Source organism: Mobula birostris, chromosome X, assembly GCF_030028105.1.
Source record: "Mobula birostris isolate sMobBir1 chromosome X, sMobBir1.hap1, whole genome shotgun sequence".
NCBI classification, from domain to species: domain Eukaryota; kingdom Metazoa; phylum Chordata; class Chondrichthyes; order Myliobatiformes; family Myliobatidae; genus Mobula; species Mobula birostris.
The window spans coordinates 77748201-77766542 of record NC_092402.1 but is presented as its reverse complement, the minus strand read 5'-3'; the positions used below and the strand labels follow the sequence as shown (position 1 = coordinate 77766542).

Sequence of the window (18342 nt, the reverse complement as noted above, 5' to 3'; positions counted from 1 at the left end):
TCCTTTCTTTAAAAAAGGAGGACATCTCCTTCGTCCTGGAATGAAAAGCCTCATCCTGAAAGCAGATGCGGCGGAGACTGAGGGAATTGCGAGAAGGGGATGGCGTTTTTGCAAGAGACTGGGTGGGAAGAGGAATAGTCCAGGTAGCTGTGAGAGTCTGTAGGCTTATAGTAGACATAAACAGTTGTAGCGGAAACATTTGGTTGAAGTTATTGCTGTACATACCAGTTACTGAAAGCAAGGGTTCACATACTTTTTCCAACAAATACATGTAATATTTGATCATTTTTCTCAATAAATAAGTGAAGAAGCATAATGTTCTTGTGGTATTTATTTAATTGGATCCTCTTTATCTAGTTTTCAGGCTTACATGAAGATCTGATCACATTTTAGATCATATTTATGCTGAAATAGAGAAAATTCTAAAGGGTTCACAAACTTTCTAACACTACTGTACATGAGCATTTCCTTTCTCCAACATAGCGCATGTAATAAAATTAATTAGTTCCTTCCCTGTCTGAAGATAGGAAGGGGGGAATCAGTCTTAATCATTATCTTACTGTTTCCCCTGGTGGAAAGGTTCAGAAAGAACTATGAAAGCAATCACCTTAAGTCCTGAAAGTCTTAAGGAAATACCAGTTGTGTATGCTGAGGAAGCTTAAGAGCAAAGAAATCACTAAGGTTTTCCACCTAAATTTAGACAGAAGTAATTATAAATTCAAGATTGCCATTTTTCAAAGTTTTCGGTGTGAGTAGGATCAATGTTAAAAAATAGCAAACCCTTCATTTAAAGAAATCAAAGCATAGCTGGTCAAATTATACTTTATACTTTATTGTCACAGCGATATTTGATTCTGCGCTTCCCGCTCCCTGGATTACAAATATTAAATATTAAAAATATTAATACCATAAATTACAGACCTATATGTCTTCACTTGAATGTAGAAGTGTTCAAAATTGCTGAGTAGTAGCACAATGAATCATCGAAAGGACAGAATTCAACTAGAATGATACAGTGTGAGTATAGAAGGGAGTAATTTATTCTGTTCCCTCAAAGAGAAATGAGGTTAATTTACCTATGTAGTTTTAATGCCAAAGGTCTTGATAATACTACAAGAAATTCTTTCCACTAGTGCTTTATAAACAACCAGGTGACTTTCCACCAATAGAAGCCACAGAATGTCCACAGTGCCTGGTCTGCCCACATGTTCAGCATAATTGGCATCTACAAAGAAGCTTTTCTTCTGTCATAAAAAGGCATATGAGAAAAAGGAAATCCAGGAGTTAATCACAAATGCCTAGACTGAAACCTCCATTCAGCCTCTAGCTAAGAAAGATCTATTGGCACCAGAAGGGCAACCTCTAAGAAAAAACTCACAACTAAAAGAAAAATCAATTGGTCGAGTGCTGGAGATCTAGCAACTAGCTGATAACTACAAGATGCATGAAAACTTCTTCACTGTCTAGGCCATCAATGGTGCAATCACCCAAGGACTTGCCCCACTAAGAACCAAGAAGGGAGGAAAACTTATCAAGGACAACAAGACAGCCAGTGCCTGCTAGAGGGAAAATTTGAACGACTCCTTAAATGCAAATTTGTCTTTCACGTAGGTGTCCTTGACTCTATCCCACAAGGCACAATCTGATCTAGGCTTATCACAAACGAACAAGAGGCTGAACTGGCCCAATGCCAATCATGATCAATGGTGCCTATGGAGCAGATGGTGGCCCTGCTGAAATTCTAAAACTTGGCAGAGAGGGCCTTCAGGCATAAATTCACAGCCTAATCTTACTCACATGAGTTGATGGCCACAGGACCTCAGAAACACTAATCATGACTAAGAAGGGAAGCAAATCTAATGCAATAGGGTCTTCTGCTGCTTTGCATAGAAAGGGTCCTCTGTAATTCCCTCCTCCTAGCAATCAAAGGGCTTCTAGCTGAATCACCATGTGGATTCTGTTTCTTAATGATAGGAATGGAGAAAAGATTTAATATCTTTATATTAGATTTAAGCACAGAGTTATGTGTTGTGTTCATAGGGTTGGATCTGGGGACAGCACAGGGCATTAGCATTCACCCTATGGTTTAGGGACTGGGATGAGGAAGAGTTGGAGGTCGGGGGTAGTAAATGAAGAGTTGGCACGAATTCAGGTTGAATCGTCCCCCAGTCAAACATCAGCTATCTTGGAAGTTGTGTTGGTGAGGGGACCAGCAATACCCAGGTCAGAGACCAATCCTCGGTTGGTAGTCTGTACAGCTGGTGAGTTCTAGGTCAGGAGTGGTAAGTCCCAGGTCGGGAATGGTGACCCTCCCCAGGTCGCCAGATTCGGAGGACCATGCCGGTCTGGAAGTAGAGGCCCAAAGGTCAAACCTGTGAAGTCTGGAGGGCAACGCCAAAAGTCAAAGACCAAAGGTAGATGCCCAAAGGAGTTATGAAAGTCCAAAAGAGTTACAAGGGCCCAGTTCACTAGGATTAGAGGTCCATGTGAGTCTGTAAGTCAAACCCATGATCAGCACTCTGGGGTGAAGTCTCAAATTGGAGTGTCTGAGGAGCTGGGCCCAGAGGACACCTGTCCTGGAGTTAGAGGCCTGTGTGTGTGTGTGTGTGTGTGTGTGTGTGTGTGTGTGTGTGGCTGTGCGTGAATTAGTGACAGGAAAGAGGCTTGCTTTGCTGTTATTGTCTTGTTTTGTTTTTTTTTATTGTGATTGTTGCTGCCTGTGTTGTTCTATGGAACATTGTGAGAATGCTATGTTGTCACCAGAATGTCTGGCAACACTTGCAAGTTGTCCTAGCACCCTTGAGTGTGCTAGTTGTTAGGGCAAGCAATGTATTTCACTGTCTATTTTGATGTACGTGTGATAAATACATCTGAATCTGAACTTGATTCTGAGGTTTAGATTACCTATGGAAAAACATATAAACCACTTAAAGGTAAAGAAATTCACCTGGAGATGGGCCAATTTCAGTACAGGTGTGACCAGAATAAATTAGAATCAAAGCTTGACAGGCAAACTATACTTGAAAAATGGGACGCGATTAAAGTCAAACTATTTCAGCTTCAGTGTAGCAACATTCTCAGGAAAGAGAAAAGTGGTGAAATTAAAACTCGAATTCCATGGATCACCAAAAACAGCGAGAATAGAATATAGCAGTAAAAAGAGACCATATGACTGATTAAGGGTTGTTAACACTGGAGTGATTACAGAAAGTTCGAAGAGTAAGTGAAAAAGGAAATGAGAGACAACGTAAGACCATCAAAAAAGAGTGGCAGCAAACACAAGAGGGAATCAAGAAATATTCTGCAGGTATTAAACAGGAAGAGGCTGATGAGCAGAGGGATAGGGGAATCAAAGTCAAATAAGAAGCCTATTTATGGAGGCAAGAGGCATGGCTGACGTAGTAAATGACAACTTGACATGATTTTTTGCCTTACGTTCCACAAAGATTCTCAGCAAGGGATGATCTAATTAAAATCTGGCTGATCTAAAAATTCATAAACAATAGTTAATAGACTGTCAGGCTGAATATACGTTTGTAAAATAGATAAACACCCAGGTGTTGGCGCATGGCCAAGTGGTTAAGACGTCGGTCTAGTGATCTGAAGGTCGCTAGTTTGAGCCTCAGCTGAGGCAGCGTGTTGTGTCCTTGAGCAAGGCACTTAACCACACATTGCTCTGTGATGACACCCTAGTATCAGCCCTAGTGCCCGTCCCTTGGACAACATTGATGGCGTAGAGAGGGGAGACTTGCAGCATGGGCAACTGCTGGTCTTCCATACAACCTTGCTCAGGCTTGTGCCTTGGAAACCTTCCAAGGCGCAAATCCATGGTCTCACGAGACTAATGGATGCCTATAAAAATACCCAGGTAATACACACAAACTGCTGGGAGGACTTCAGCATCTATGGAAAAGAGTAAACAGTCGAGTTTTTGGCCAAGGTCCTTCATCAGCACCGATACAGGCCCTTCGGCCCAACCAGTCCATGCCAACCGTGGAGCTCAGTCAGCTAGTCGCAATTTCCTGCGCCTGGCCCATATCCCTCCATGCCCACCACTACATATACCCCGATCCAAGTGTTTCTTAAATGATGCTTTTGTCCCTGCCTCAATCATTTAATCTGGCATATCATTCCATATACTCACCACTCTCTGCGTGGGGAGCAATTAGCCCCTCAGATCCCTTCTAAATCTTTTCCCTCTCACCCTAAACCTATACCCCTTAGTTTTGGACTCCCTACTTAGCATGGGGAGAGGGATGGACACTGTTACTATTCGCGCTATCTACACTCAGTGGGAAACTTTACTAGGTACAGAAGTGTACTTAATAACATTGCCACTGAATGTATTTCTGTATGTTCATGTTCTTCCGCTGCTGTAGCCAATCCACTTCAAGGTGCGACATGTTGTGTAGTCAGAGATACTCTTCTGCACACCACTATTGTAATACGTGGTTATTTGAGTTACTGTTTCCTTCTTGACAGCTTGAATCAGTCTGGCCATTCTCCTCTGACTTTTCTCATTAAAAAGGCATTTTCGCTCATGGAACTGCTGGTCACTGGATGATTTTGTTTTTGTTTTTCACACCATTCTTTGTCATTTCTTGAGACAGATATGCATGAAAATCTCAGGAGATCAGCAGATTCTGAGATACACAAACCACCCCGTCTGGCACCTACAATCACTCCATGGTCAAAGTCACATTTTCCCCATTCTGATTTTTGGTCTGAACAACAACTGAACCTCTTGACCATATCTGCATGCTTTTGTGTATTCAGTTGCTGCCACATAATTGGCTGATTTGCTATTTGCATTAGCAAGTAGGTGTACAGGTGTACCTAATAAAGTGGTCATTGAGTGTATACCTCTCATAATTTTAAACACTTCCAAGAGGTCGCCCTTTGTGCTGTATTCCAAGGGATAAACACCTGGCCTGGCTAACCAGTCCCTATGACTCAAGCCCTCTAGTTCTTGCCACATTGTTGTAAATCTTCACTGCACTCTTTCCAGTTTAACCACATCTTTTCTAATAATAAAGCAACTATAACTGTACACAGTACTCCAATGCAGCCTCACCAATGACTTGTACATGCCGTCTACTTAGTGTACAGGGTACAATTTTTAGATTTTAGATAACGCAAAACTTAGTGAGCTATTAAGAAGGTAATAATAGTACACAGGCTTGCTGAATGGGTGGCTGGGTGGCACATAAGATTTAAGACTGAAAGATGTGAACTGTTTAATTTTTGTAGAAAGAAAGAGGAGGGGCTGGCTGGTAGCGCAACGACATCAGCGCCGGACCTGGGAGTGGAGGTTCCCGGGTTTGAAACTAGTCGGGCCCGCCCCCGAGTCCGCTTTCCATCCGTGCTGGGTTGAGTGTCGAGAACGCAACTGGACCTCATAAAATAAAGGGAAAATACTGCGAAAAATGTCTGTGTGAGGAGTGGCGCGCCACATAGTGTCTCTCTCTCTCTCTCTCTCTCTCTCTGTCTCGCTCTCTCGCTCCGCGCCTTGTAAAAGCCATGAAAAAGACATCATCACGGATGCACGCACGGACACGCAGACGCACACACACAGACGCGCACACACACAGACGCGCACGCACCCGCACAGGCAAAAAGAAAGAAAGGAAGAAAGAGGAGAAGCAATGTAAGCAAGTGGACTCAGAACAAGAAAAGCAGTAGAAAAATTGAGAAACCTTTTGGCATATATGAGGGGTGATTGATAAGTTTGTGGCCTAGGGTAGAGGAGGCAATTTTAGAAAACATAGCACATTTATTTTTCAACATAGTCCCCTCCTACATTTACACACTTAGTCCAGCGGTCGTGGAGCATACGGATCTTGGACCTCCAGAAAGTGCCCACAGCAGGGGTGATTGATAAGTTTGTGGCTTACGGTAGAAGGAGATGAGTTATACAGCTCTCTTTACATGCACGTGCAGTTCAACTCTCTGAGTGATTATGCAGACAGTTTGAAGTTAATAACTCATCTCCTTCTACCTTAGGCCAGGAACTTATCAATCACCCCTGATGAGTCATTAACTGATGAGTTATTAACTTCAAACTTTCTGCATAATCACTCAAAGAGTTGAACTGCATGTGCATGTAACGAGAGCTGGATAACTCATCTCCTTCTACCTTAGGCTACAAATTTATCAATCACCCCTTGTAGTTTGGTTGGCGTGCTGTGGGCACTTTCTGGAGGTCCAAGATCCGTATGCTGCACGACCGCTGGGCTAAGTGTGTACAGTACATGTAGGAGAGGACTCTGTTGACAAATAAATCTGCTAGGTCTTCTAAAATCGGCTCCTTCTACCTTAGTCCACAAACTTATCAATCACCCCTTGTAGTTTGGTTGGCGTGCCAGTATATGTTGAGAATATGATTGAATAGGCATACTTTGTTATTCTGAGCTCTATCACAGAAAGAGGTTACCAGATGACCAGAAGAAAAGATACAAGACATTCTCAAAATCTCTGCAGCTTGACTAATATGTTTCCCAGTTCTGATAAAAGGTCTTGGTCCTGAGACATTAACAAAGTTCCTATTAGGGACTAATACTAATTCTTCTACTGACACCAGTAAAAGAATAATAAATTTGATGGGCAAGCCACTTTAAAACTGTATTGGGAAGGAATCAGTAAATCCACAAGACACACACAAAAGCAATGGAAGTAGTCATTCATTTATTCACTGCTAGAGGTCAGGCTCAGCAGGTTCAAATGCAGAGTAACAGACAGTTCAATAACCATACTGGTGGTTAAATCAATGAATATATCTTTGAACCCCATATTGTGCCAACTACACCACTGACCCTGAGAACATATCAATGCATCACAGGCCCAATGGTCATTAAAAAACAATCACTGTCACTCTATTAAGAAATTGCTTGCTGCATTTGGTAGCCCAGTGTAAGGTTTGAGTTCAATATCAAAAGACATGGATATGATTGACACAAATATACTACAGAGTTGTTTGCAGTGTTTGGACTCAATATTTCTTCACAATAGTGGTAGCCAAATCCTTTGGCACACACTGGGATCCAACATTGGTCCAGCATCTGAAGGTTATTATTACAGATTCAAATGGACCACAGGTAGCTTCTCTGCAGCAGTGATGCTGAAACTGCTTGTAAATATCATAGTTGAAAAATGGTTGTCGGCATATTGTGTTCTCCAACATGCAGATCCCAATATTATGTCAGAGCCTGCTTTTGAGATTGTATGAAACAGAATTATAAATTAACACACACTAAATGCTGGAGGAACTCAGCATGGCAGGCAGCATAAACAATGGACAATTCAAGCTGAGAGCCTTCATCTGGGCAGGAAAGGAAGGAGGCAGAAGCCAGAATAAGAAGGTGGTGGAAGGGGAAGGAATACAAGCTAGCAGGTGATAAGTGAGACCATATGAGGGAGAAGGTGGGTGGGTGCGGGAGGGGATGAAGAAGCTGGGAGGTGATAGGTGGAAGAGGTAAAAGGCTGAAGAAGAAGAAGGAATCTAAAAAGAGATCACAGTGGACCGTGGAACAAAGTGAAGGAGGAGGGGAACCAGAAGGAGGAGATGGACAGGCGAGGAGTGGGAACCATAATGGAGAACGGATAAAGAGAGAAAGGGAGGTGGGAAAAAATACCTGAAGTTAGAGAAATTGGTGTTGACACCATCAGGTTGGAGGCTGTCCAGGTGGAAAATTAGGTGTTTCTCCTCTAACCTGAGTTTGGCCTCATCGTGGCAACAGAGAGGCCATGGACAGAACTGTTGGAATGGGAATAGGAAGTGGGTGGCCACTGGGAGTACTGCCTTTTACAATAGACAAAGGTGCTTGATGAAGTAGTTCCCAATCTTCAGATTCCTGTATGTTGTTGTTCACTGATATCAAGGAGGCTCTACCAGATAACCCCGACTACTCCCAGGTGACGTGTTGTCTCACTTGGAAGGACTGTTTGGGGCCCTGAATGGTGGTGAGTGAATCGAGGTGTAGGGGTAGGTGTAGCACCTGTCACACTTGCAGAGATAAGTTTCAGGGGGAAGATTAGTGGGGAGGGACAAGTGGACAAAGGAGCAATCCTTACCGAAAGTGGAGAGTGGGGGGAGGGAAAATGTGCTTAGTGGTAGGATCCCGTTGGAGGTGGCAGAAGTTATGGAGAATGATGTGCTGGATATGGAGGCTGGTTGGGTGGTAGATAAGGACAAGTGGAACCCTATCTGTTTTACCACAGTGCAAGGAAGGGATGAGAGCAGATGTGTGGGAAATGGAAGTGATGCAGGTAAAGGCAACGTTGATGGTGGTGGAAGGGAAGCCACATTCTTTGAAAAAGGAGAACATCTCAGATGTTTTGGAATGGAAAGCCTTATCGTGAGAACAGATACAAAGGAGACAAAGGAACTGAGAGAAGGGAATATCATTTTTACAAGTGACAGGAAGGGAAGAGATATAGTCAAGATAATTGTGAGAGCCGGTAGGTTTGTAAAAGATGTGAGTAGATAGTCTGTCTCCAGAGATGGAGGCAGAGAGATCAGGAAAGGGGAGGGAGGAGTCAGAGATGGAACAAATAAATTTGAGGACATGGTGGAAGTTGGAGGCAAAGTTGATGAAATTGACAAGCTCATCATGGATGCAGGAAGCAGCACCAATTCAATCATCAATGTCAAACAGGATCCTATCACTAAGTATCAGATGGGATACTAAGCACATCTTTTCCTCACCCTCACCTCTCCGTTTTCCTTAGGGATTGCCCTCTACATGACTTCCTTATCCACCCATTCCTTCCCACTAATCTCCCTCCAGCCACTGGTCCTTGCAAGTGTGACAAGTACTACACTTACCCCCAAACCTCCTATCCCATTTGGGTAGCCTCCAATCTGATACCATGAACATCAATTTCGCTAATTTCCAGTAAATTCTCCTAACTCACCCTTCTCTCTTTGTCCATTCCCCATTCTGGTTCCCATTCTCACCCCTTCTCATCTCCTCACCTGCTCATCTCCTCCCTCTGATGCCACTCCTTCCCTTTCGTTCATGGTCTACTGTTCACTCTTATTAGATTCCTTCTTCTTCAGCCTTTTACCTGTTCCACATATCACCTCCCAGTTTCGTACATCATCCCCTTCCCACTCACCCTCATCTTTTTTTTATATAGAGTCATAGTCATAGAAAATTACAGCACAAAAAAAGGCACTTTGGCCAATCTAGTTCATGCCAAACCATTTAAACTGCCTAGTACCACTGACCTGCACTAGTAGGTCATCCATGTACCTATCCAAATTTCTCTTAAAAGTTGAATTCAAGCTGGCATGTACCACTTGTCCTGGCAGCTTATTCCACACTCTCATAACCCTCTGAGCGTAGAAGTTTCCCCTCATAAGACTATAAGATATAGGAGCAGAATTGGGTCATTTGGCCCTTTGAGTCTGCACCACCATTTTATCATGGCTGATCCAATTTTCCTTTAAGCCCAAATCTCCTGCCTTCTCCCCATATCTTTTCATGCCCTAACCAATCAAGAATCTATCAATCTCTGCCTTAAATATGCATAATGACTTGGCCTCCACAGCTGCCTGTGGCAAAGAATTCCACAGATTCACCACTCTCTGGCTCAAGAAATTCCTCCTCATCTCCATTCTAAAAGGATGTCTCTCTATTCTGCGGTGATGTCCTCTGGCCTTAGACTCTCCACATCCACTCTATTGAGGGCTTTCACCATTCGATAGGTTTCAATGTGATCACCCCTCATTCTTCTGAATTCTAGTGAATACAAACTCAGAGCCATCAAAGACTTTCATGTCCTCCCCCCAGCCTAGTATTCTGGTTCCTACCTCCTTCCTTTCCAGTCCTAATGAAAGCGCTTGGCTGGAAACTTCAACTGCTTATTCCCCTCAATTGATGCTGCTTGATTTGCTGAGTTCCTCTAGCATTTTGTGTGTGTTATTCAAGATTTCCAGCATCTGCAGAATTGCTTGTGTTTATGAGCTATAAATTAAAATAGTTAATTTGCTGATTACAATATGACTAGATGTAATATCTGTACCTCAATTTCCTCTGAAAGCTGGTAATTTTACACTTAAAATGAAAGTTGTTACCATATATCATTTAATGATGGGAGCTTCTGAGAGCTATTCCTTCAGTGTTGCCTTATAATTTTACATAAAGAAGATATCTTTGCCATACAATAAGTTTTATAGTTTTGAAAAATATTGTTATAATTGAAAAAATGCAAGGTAGTTTATTTTATTGAAAATAAAAAAAGGTGCACAAAATTAGAATTCTGAAACAAAAACTGAAAATGCCAGAAATACTCAGTGGGTCAAGCAGTGTCTATGGAAGGAAAGAGTTCAGATTTCAAGCCTGACAGTTCCTGCCTGACCTGACAAGTGTTTTCTTCAGATATTTTCTGTTTTCTTTTCAAGCCTTTTCTTGGTTGGAGCAAAATAATAGTTCATCAATAGATTAAAGTTCTTTGTGGTGAGATCAAAAAGATTGCTCATCAACTTTTCATTATTCTTCAGAAACGGGATAATCCACAGATGACACCTGCCTTCTCTGCAAGAGCTAATGAATTGAAGCGAAAGGACAAATACATGAACACACTCTTTTCCAGCCATGTACGGAAGGTAAGTATATGATTTGTTGGCACAGCAGGTTGTCATGGATTTTACCATTCAAACTCATCAGTAACCATTGAATTATTACAGCACAGAAACAGCCCATTGAGCCAATGCTGTTTCATTATAATGCAATTGAGTCAGTCCAAATCCAGCAATCATTTCATTTCCTCCTTGATATTTGCATAAACTATTTGTTTCATTTATTCCACTGACAGTTATATAAAATCACATTTGTGTGTGATTTTGGATCTAATTGATCAATGGTACAGTATCTAAATATATTGGGGATAAGTAAGAAACTTTTTGAGAATGTACCGCAAAAGATGTTGTTACAGCCCCTCTTGTTTCTATTTCAAAGCTTTTTTATGGATTTCAGAAAACAGCACCTCCTTAGCATAGCAACACTATAGTCAATGTAGCCATAGGATTTGCCACTGTTAATTCTCAAAATAGTAGAAAAATTCTTTCCTGAGCATTGATATCCTTTTGAACAGACAAACAATATTCAAAATCCTTGAAGTTACATTTGAAAATGGAAACTAGATTTTTGGATAGTTCAATAATGCCATGTATATCACAATTAAAAATATTCACATTGATAACAGATGGGCTGCTATGTTTTTCCTTACGAGAAGGAGCAGGGTAATTTTTAAAACATGTATACTGTTTAGGTCTCAATACGCTTTGTGAAATACTGTAGTCTTTTTAAAGATTACATTTTGATCTAATTTCAAAATAACCCAACCTACTGGAATGTCAAACTCTACATTTAAATAGTGCTAAATTGGCTGTTTCATTTGGACAAAAATAGGGCATAATTATGCTAAAGAGAGCTGTCCTCAATATTTAAAGTGGCCACACCAACTATCCATACTCCGGGGAGTTAGAGCATCTAAACCTCAGAAGGTGGCATGTATGGGTACATGTCATAACAGGACCCCCTCCCCTATGGCCAACTGATGGCCCTGGCTGCCCGGAGAGATGATAATTGTAGTCATGGATAAGAGCCAGATCCAAGATGTCTCTTTCAGGAGCCCATCACCTCTACTCCAGTGCAAATCCTTCCCAGCCCACGAGATATTGCCGAACACCTTGAACAATATGCGAGTCCACAATTCTTCTCATGGTGAAAACCTGCTCCCCATCAACAAAACTGGGTGGCAGCGGGGCTGATGGGCTGGCATTCACAGACTTTAACTTGGAAACATGGAAAGTGGGATTGACCTTGAGAGTCTTGGGGAGCTGCAAGGTGTAGGCCACTGGGTTTACTTTCCTGAGAATTTTGAAGGGTCCAATGAGCTTGGGCACCACTTGGAGAGGCAAATCCTGAGTTGACAGCTAGACCTGTTGCCCAGGTTGCAAAACTGATCCCTGTCTTCTCTTGCATAGAACACAGAAACATAGAACATAGAAAACCTACATCACAATACAGGCCCTTCAGCCCACAAAGTTGTGCCGAACATGTCCCTACCTTAGAAATTACTAGGGTTACCCATAGTCTTCTATTTTTCTAAGCTCCATGTACCTATCCAAAAGTCTCTTAAAAGATCCTATCATATCCGCCTTCACCACCGTTGCCGGCAGCCCATTCCACGCACTCACCACTCTGCGTCTCCTCGGCACCTACTCCCAAGCACCTTAAACCTGTGCCCCCTTGTGGCAGCCATTTCAGCCCTGAGAAAAATCCTCTGACTATCCACATGATCAATGCCTCTCATCATCTTATACACCTCTTATCAGGTTACCTTTCATCCTCCGTCACTCCAAGGAGAAAAGGCCGAGTTCACTCAACCTGTTTTCGTAAGGCATACTCCCCAATCCAGGCAACATCCTTGTAAATCTCCTCTGCACCCTTTCTATGGTTTCCACATCCTTCCTGTAGTGAGGCAACCAGAACTGAGCACAGTACTCCAAGTGTGGTCTGACCAGGGTCCTATATAGCAGCAGTTAGCCTTTACTTCAGCTTTCCTGGTAGAAGCTAACAGAATCTCCCTTGCCCTAGTCCATCTCTCCTTGCAGCATCAGACAAGATCTTCAGCCACAGGAACCCCAACCTCTGCCCCATGTTCAGGGAAGAGTGGCAGAGAATACCCAAGTTGGCATTTAAAAGGAGACATTCCGTGTGCCAACTGCCGTAATGTGTTGTGGGTGACCTCTGCCCACATCAACTGGTTGCTCCACTCATTCGGAGTTTCAGAGGCCAGGCATCTTAGGATACATTCTGTTGGACTGCAGGTGAAACCCAGAGGAAAGACTCACTGTTGCCCCAATCAGTTTGCACAATGTCCTCCAGAAACGTGATGTAAATTGCAGACCGCGATCCAACACAAGGTCCACCAAAAACCATGGATCCTGAAGACCTGCTGCAGGACGATCTCGGTCGTCTCCATCACAGATGGAAGTCTTTCCAAGGCAATGAATTCATTCGCAGGCCTTCGAAAAATGATCCACAATTACCATAATAGTCTTCCCCTTGGAAAGAGGAAGACTCATGACAAAATCCATGGAGATGTGAGCCTTTCCACAACAGCCAGAGGGTGAAGGAGCCCTTGAGGTTGTATGTGGGGCTCCTTATTCCAGGCGCACACCTCACATGCCACAACGTATTGACAGACCTCCCTTGCCATTCCAGGCCACCAGTATCTTAATGAACTCGAGGGTCCAGGGAATCCCTAGGTGAGATGGCAATCTCGATGTGTGTCCCCACTGAAGAACCTGAGCTGGACAGGACTAGGAATGAAAAGCTGACCCAGAAGGCTGTTCTGAGGAATCTCTCCTTTTGCCTGGGCCTTGCGAACAAGTGCTTCGATACCCCCAATGAATTGGCACTATCACCTTGGCTTGTGGCAAAATGCTGCTTTTCTCATTCGGGTTCATTGAACTGACAGAACAAGGAACTTAGCTTCTGGTTCTTAGATCCCGGTCAATAGGTTAAGATAAGATTAAAACGGTTAAAGAAAAGAGACCACCTGGCCTGCCTGGAATTCAATCCCTTGGCCTCCTGAATACAAGCCAGGTTCTTGTGGTCCGTGTGTGTGTGTGTGTGTGTGTGTGGCCTCCGTCGGTCGTGGTCGACCATGGATACTGCGCCTCTGGTAGTCACTGGGGAGTGGCCTCTCCAGCCAGGGCAGAGTTGATATGGAGATCCGGCTGTTGCCCATGCAGTGGGACCCCCCCATGCTGACGACAGGTCCAAAGGAACGACGGAAGTCGATACAGTTTGGTGCCAGCAGCATCACAGGAGCTGACGTGCTGGTGCTGGGTACAGCAGTCAGACACCTTCGGGACTCCGACTCTGGATTTTTCCTTGGGGTTTACTCCCAAAGCCTTTCCCGTGAGCGGGTATAGCCGCAAGGCAGTGGAGGTTTGAAATCGGAGTTTTCCCTCTCCTAGATGAGCTACCATCCATAGTTAACAAGCCCCATCTGCCCGGAGCAACTGGTTTTAAGGCGACAGTGGTCTGCCTTTGCCCCTCCTCCTGTCAGTGAGAACAGCTCCGTCACGTGATGGCCAGGAGTTGGACTTGGTTGTCAGAGGCTAGGGTTGCCAACTGCCCCGTATTAGCCGGGATATCCTGTATATTGGGCTAAATTGGTTTGTCCCATACGGGACTGCCCTTGTCCGGTATGTCCCCCGCTAAGGTAGAGCGTTCCTATGAAACCTTTTATGCCGAAATGGCGTTAAGCGAAGAAGCAATTACCATTAATTTATATCGGAAAGATTTTTGAGCGTTCCTAGACACAAGAAATAACCTACCAAATCATACCAAATTACACATAAAACCTAAAATAACACTAACATATAGTAAAAGCAGGAATGATATGATAAATACACAGCCTATATAAAGTAGAAATATGTACAATGTAGTTTCACTGAACAGAATCGCCAAAACCTATTTGTAGAAAAAAATCAGCACGTACACGCATGCGCACACAGGTGCCTGCGCAAGTCTTCATGGTCACGGTAGTCTTTCTCGGGGTAAACACAAGTGACCCGTGTTTGACTGCTACTTTTGTCCCTTATTTGGGAGTGAGAAAGTTGGCAACCCTATCAGAGGCTGTTTGAGACGCACGCCATGAAAAGCATTTGTTTAGCAGTGGGAGCTCGTCCCCACTACCGCCCTTCGGCTATGATTACCTTTGGATCATCTTGTGGTCCATCCACACAATAAAAGGGTTCTTCGTCCCTTCAAGCCAGTGACACCATTCCTCCAGAGCTGACTTGACCACGAGCAGTTCTCTATTCCCAGTGTTGTAATTCATGTCTGCTGGGGATAATCACCTGGAAAAGAACACACATGGGTGCAGTTTATTGTCCGAGGTGTCTATTGAGACAACACTGCACCCACTCTGACATCCAAGGTGTTCTCTTCCACAACGAAGGGAAGGTCTGGGTTAGGTGCGACCAAAATGGGAGCTTTAGCTGCCTTAAGCACTTGACATCCTCAATAAACTGCACTATGTTCTCCTTCGCATTTGCAACAATTAAGCTTTACCCCTTCACAATGTTCACACTTATGTTCCCCACCACACTTAATACACCTTAGTTTCCCACAACATACTGCCGCAACATGCCTAGCCCTCTGACATTTGTAACATCTAAGTGGGGGTGGAATATAGGCCCGTACATTATAACTAACATACCCCTAACTAACTTTATCAGGGAGATTCACTTCATCAAAATATATCAACACAGATAAACTATCTATCCTTTCCCCATTTCTAAATAGCTTAAGGAAATTATCCTAGTGGGAGGCATTGTACTCATGGTAGTTGTGGGAGTCCACAGTTTCTGGTGGATAATGGTTGCCAATTACACCTGAAATGGAGGTGGAAAATCGAGTTAGAGAGTCAGAGATCACATGAGGACTAGAACAGGGTAAAACAAGCAGTGATAAAAATTATTGGTTTGGTTAAGGATTATGAAGCAGAACCATTACAGTCATTAGTATTCCAGAAGAAGAGAGGAATGGGACATGACAAATTTTAAAAAGGAATATTTCACGTAGCCAACAAAGAGATGGGCTTGGACCTTTATATGCCTTTGTGACTACAGTCCTTAATTGGAATCAAGAAATTGATGTGATAGCATTTTCAAACAAATGAAGGAATTAGACTGATGGATGTAGAATAGTTATGTTTTGTTCAAGCAAAATAGGACTCTGGATATGAGGGATATTGAGGGTTAAAGAAAAAGGGAAAAAAACAGGTTCCAGGTCTAGAGAACTAAAGATGTGGGAGACCCACAAACAGTATAAAAAGTGCAGGTAACACTTACAAACTATAATAATAATAATGCAGTACAACTGATGAATATGAAACATAAGTATCAGCAATATCAGCAAGCAAAGAAATTAGATCATGGTCAATAAAGAGAAAATATTCGATGGAATTTACTTCAAGGCTTAAGAAAATCTGCCAAACAGAGCTCAATAGTAAAAATATAATAAAGGCAATATACACTTTCACTATACCCATATTAACATATTCTTTTGGCATAATATCTTGGTCTGAAGCCGATCTGGAAAATTTACAAAGAAAAATAACAACTGAAATGACAAATTTTAGCAAATATATCCTCAGCCATTAAAAACAGTTAGCACCTCCACCAACCCAGAAAGCCCATAACTTTTGTCAAAGCTGGAGACCAACCACAGCCTTAGACCAGATCACCAGCAGGCTTGCTCATCATGCCATCTGACTGGCATTCGTTGCATCATCATCACTGGGTCCTGACATGGTCATTCTGTCAGAAACCTTGAAGCATGTGATCACGTTAAAACTGGCAGTGCCTTGGGAAGACCAGATTGAGGAGCCGTTTGAGTGTAAGAAAGCCAAATACCTGGAGCTGGTAGAGCAGTGCTGGAGACAGGTGAAGTGCATGATGGGAGCCTGTAGAGGTGGCGTGTAGAGGTTTTGCTGGATGCTTGCTCCGTAGAACCTACTCTCTCTCCTTGGCATTACAGGGCTGTAAAGAAAAGAGCCACCAGGACCGTCACAGAGGCTATTGAGTGAGCCTCCAGATAACTATGGATTAAGAGGTGTGATCCATGAACCAATGCTGGTGGGACTAAAGCCGGGGCCTCATCAACCCTGGCTGGGTCACCTGGGTGAAAGTGTCTGTTGTAGAAAGACAAGAAACACTGATGATGTAACCCAGTGCATCCTAGCATGTACTCTACATTCTCACACACACTTAGATTAACACTAACAAGGACAGAAGGAGGGAGAAGAATAACAAATATTTTAAAAAATACACAACAATCAAATAAAACTTCTAAGGACATACTTTTGTCATCGAAAACAGGACTCAGCATTCCATGCAAGCATAGGCACTTCTGATAAGAAGTACGCACCACTAAACTTAAATGAAGGCACAACCCAGAAAAGTGAAGAAGTTATCATTACTGAAGAAAAGGTTGACGAATGGAAGAGCATGACCCTCCATGGAAGACTCCATCTCCATAATCTGAGCAGACTAGATGTTAGCAAGGAAGTGTCAAACACCTGGCTCAGAGTTGGAGACCTCTTCCCAAAAACAAAAGGATTTCTTGTGGCAATACAGGACCAGGTGCTTAAAACAAAAAAATATCAAAAATACAGAATCAAAGGCCAACAGATTGAAAATCATAAAAGCAGGAGATGCCAAGCTAACCATAAACTATCCAACATGTTACAGGATCCTGCAACAGTTCAACTGAATTTGATTATTTACACAAGCACAATCAAGGGGCAAACATCATTCACCAAAATCTCGCTTTAAAGTACAAACTCATAAAAGACACCATACCTTACTATAACTACAATCCTGATCCAGTTTTAGAATCAGAGTCCCACAAATTATATTACAACTGAAAGTCTAGCAAGAGCATTCTGAATGAGTTGAAGTTTGTCAATAAATTGCTTTGGAAAGTCAGTAAAAAGAGCATTGCAGAAATCTAGTCTATTCACTATAAAGGCGTGAATTAGTTTTTCAGTATCATTATGTGATAAAAACAGTGACAAGTTTTCTAAGTTTATCAAGAAGTTTATCTCCTTTGGCTTTGGGACCAACCAAAGTATTTCAGTATTATCTTCATTTAGTTTTAGGAAATTATTGCTCATCCATTTGATTATTGCAGCCATACCAGAAGTCAGAGAAGATGGGGTGTTATCACCATCATGCTCAACTGAGATATACAGTTGTGTGTCATCTGCGTAACTGTGGAAATCAGGTTTATGCTCTCTAATTATATCTCCTAAGGGAAGCATGTATAAAGAGAAGAATAGGAGACCAAGACAGCTTCCCTGAGCAATACAAATAGGTGCATCATATCTCTTAGAAAATTGGTCTCCAATACAGTCAAAAAATTTCTCACTAAGATATATGAACAAAACCAATTAAGGGCACTGCCAGAGAGGCCAACCCAGTTCTCAAGGCGATCTAACAGAATGTTATGATCAATTGTGTCAAAGGCAGCACTTAGATCTAGAATAATTAGATCTAGGGTTCTGTTTGCTTCAGTGCTGAGCCTAAAGTTGCTGATAATTTTGGTCAGGGCTGTCTCCATGCTGTGGTTTGCTCTAAAAATTGATTGAATCTTTTCTATAATATCGTTCTCATTCAGAACAGTCTTCGCAGAGAAGGCTGGAAATAAAATTATTTTGGCTGGGTGCCCACTAAATGATATGGACATTGTAAGCTGAATGGCTTATTTCCCTGCTTTATTGATATGATTCTAAAATGTGAAGGACTCTCAA

General features: G+C 42.6%; 1 protein-coding gene across 2 annotated transcripts in view; it reads left to right on the top strand.

The window, feature by feature from the left end:
• The window catches only part of LOC140191461 (unconventional myosin-Id), a 591692-nt gene that overhangs the window by 400666 nt on the left and 172684 nt on the right, over positions 1–18342 (top strand). For both annotated transcript variants that reach the window (XM_072248895.1, XM_072248894.1), the window contains one exon: positions 10505–10609. In XM_072248895.1, coding sequence (XP_072104996.1) covers positions 10505–10609 — 105 coding nt within the window. The remainder of the gene's footprint in view (positions 1–10504; positions 10610–18342) is intronic.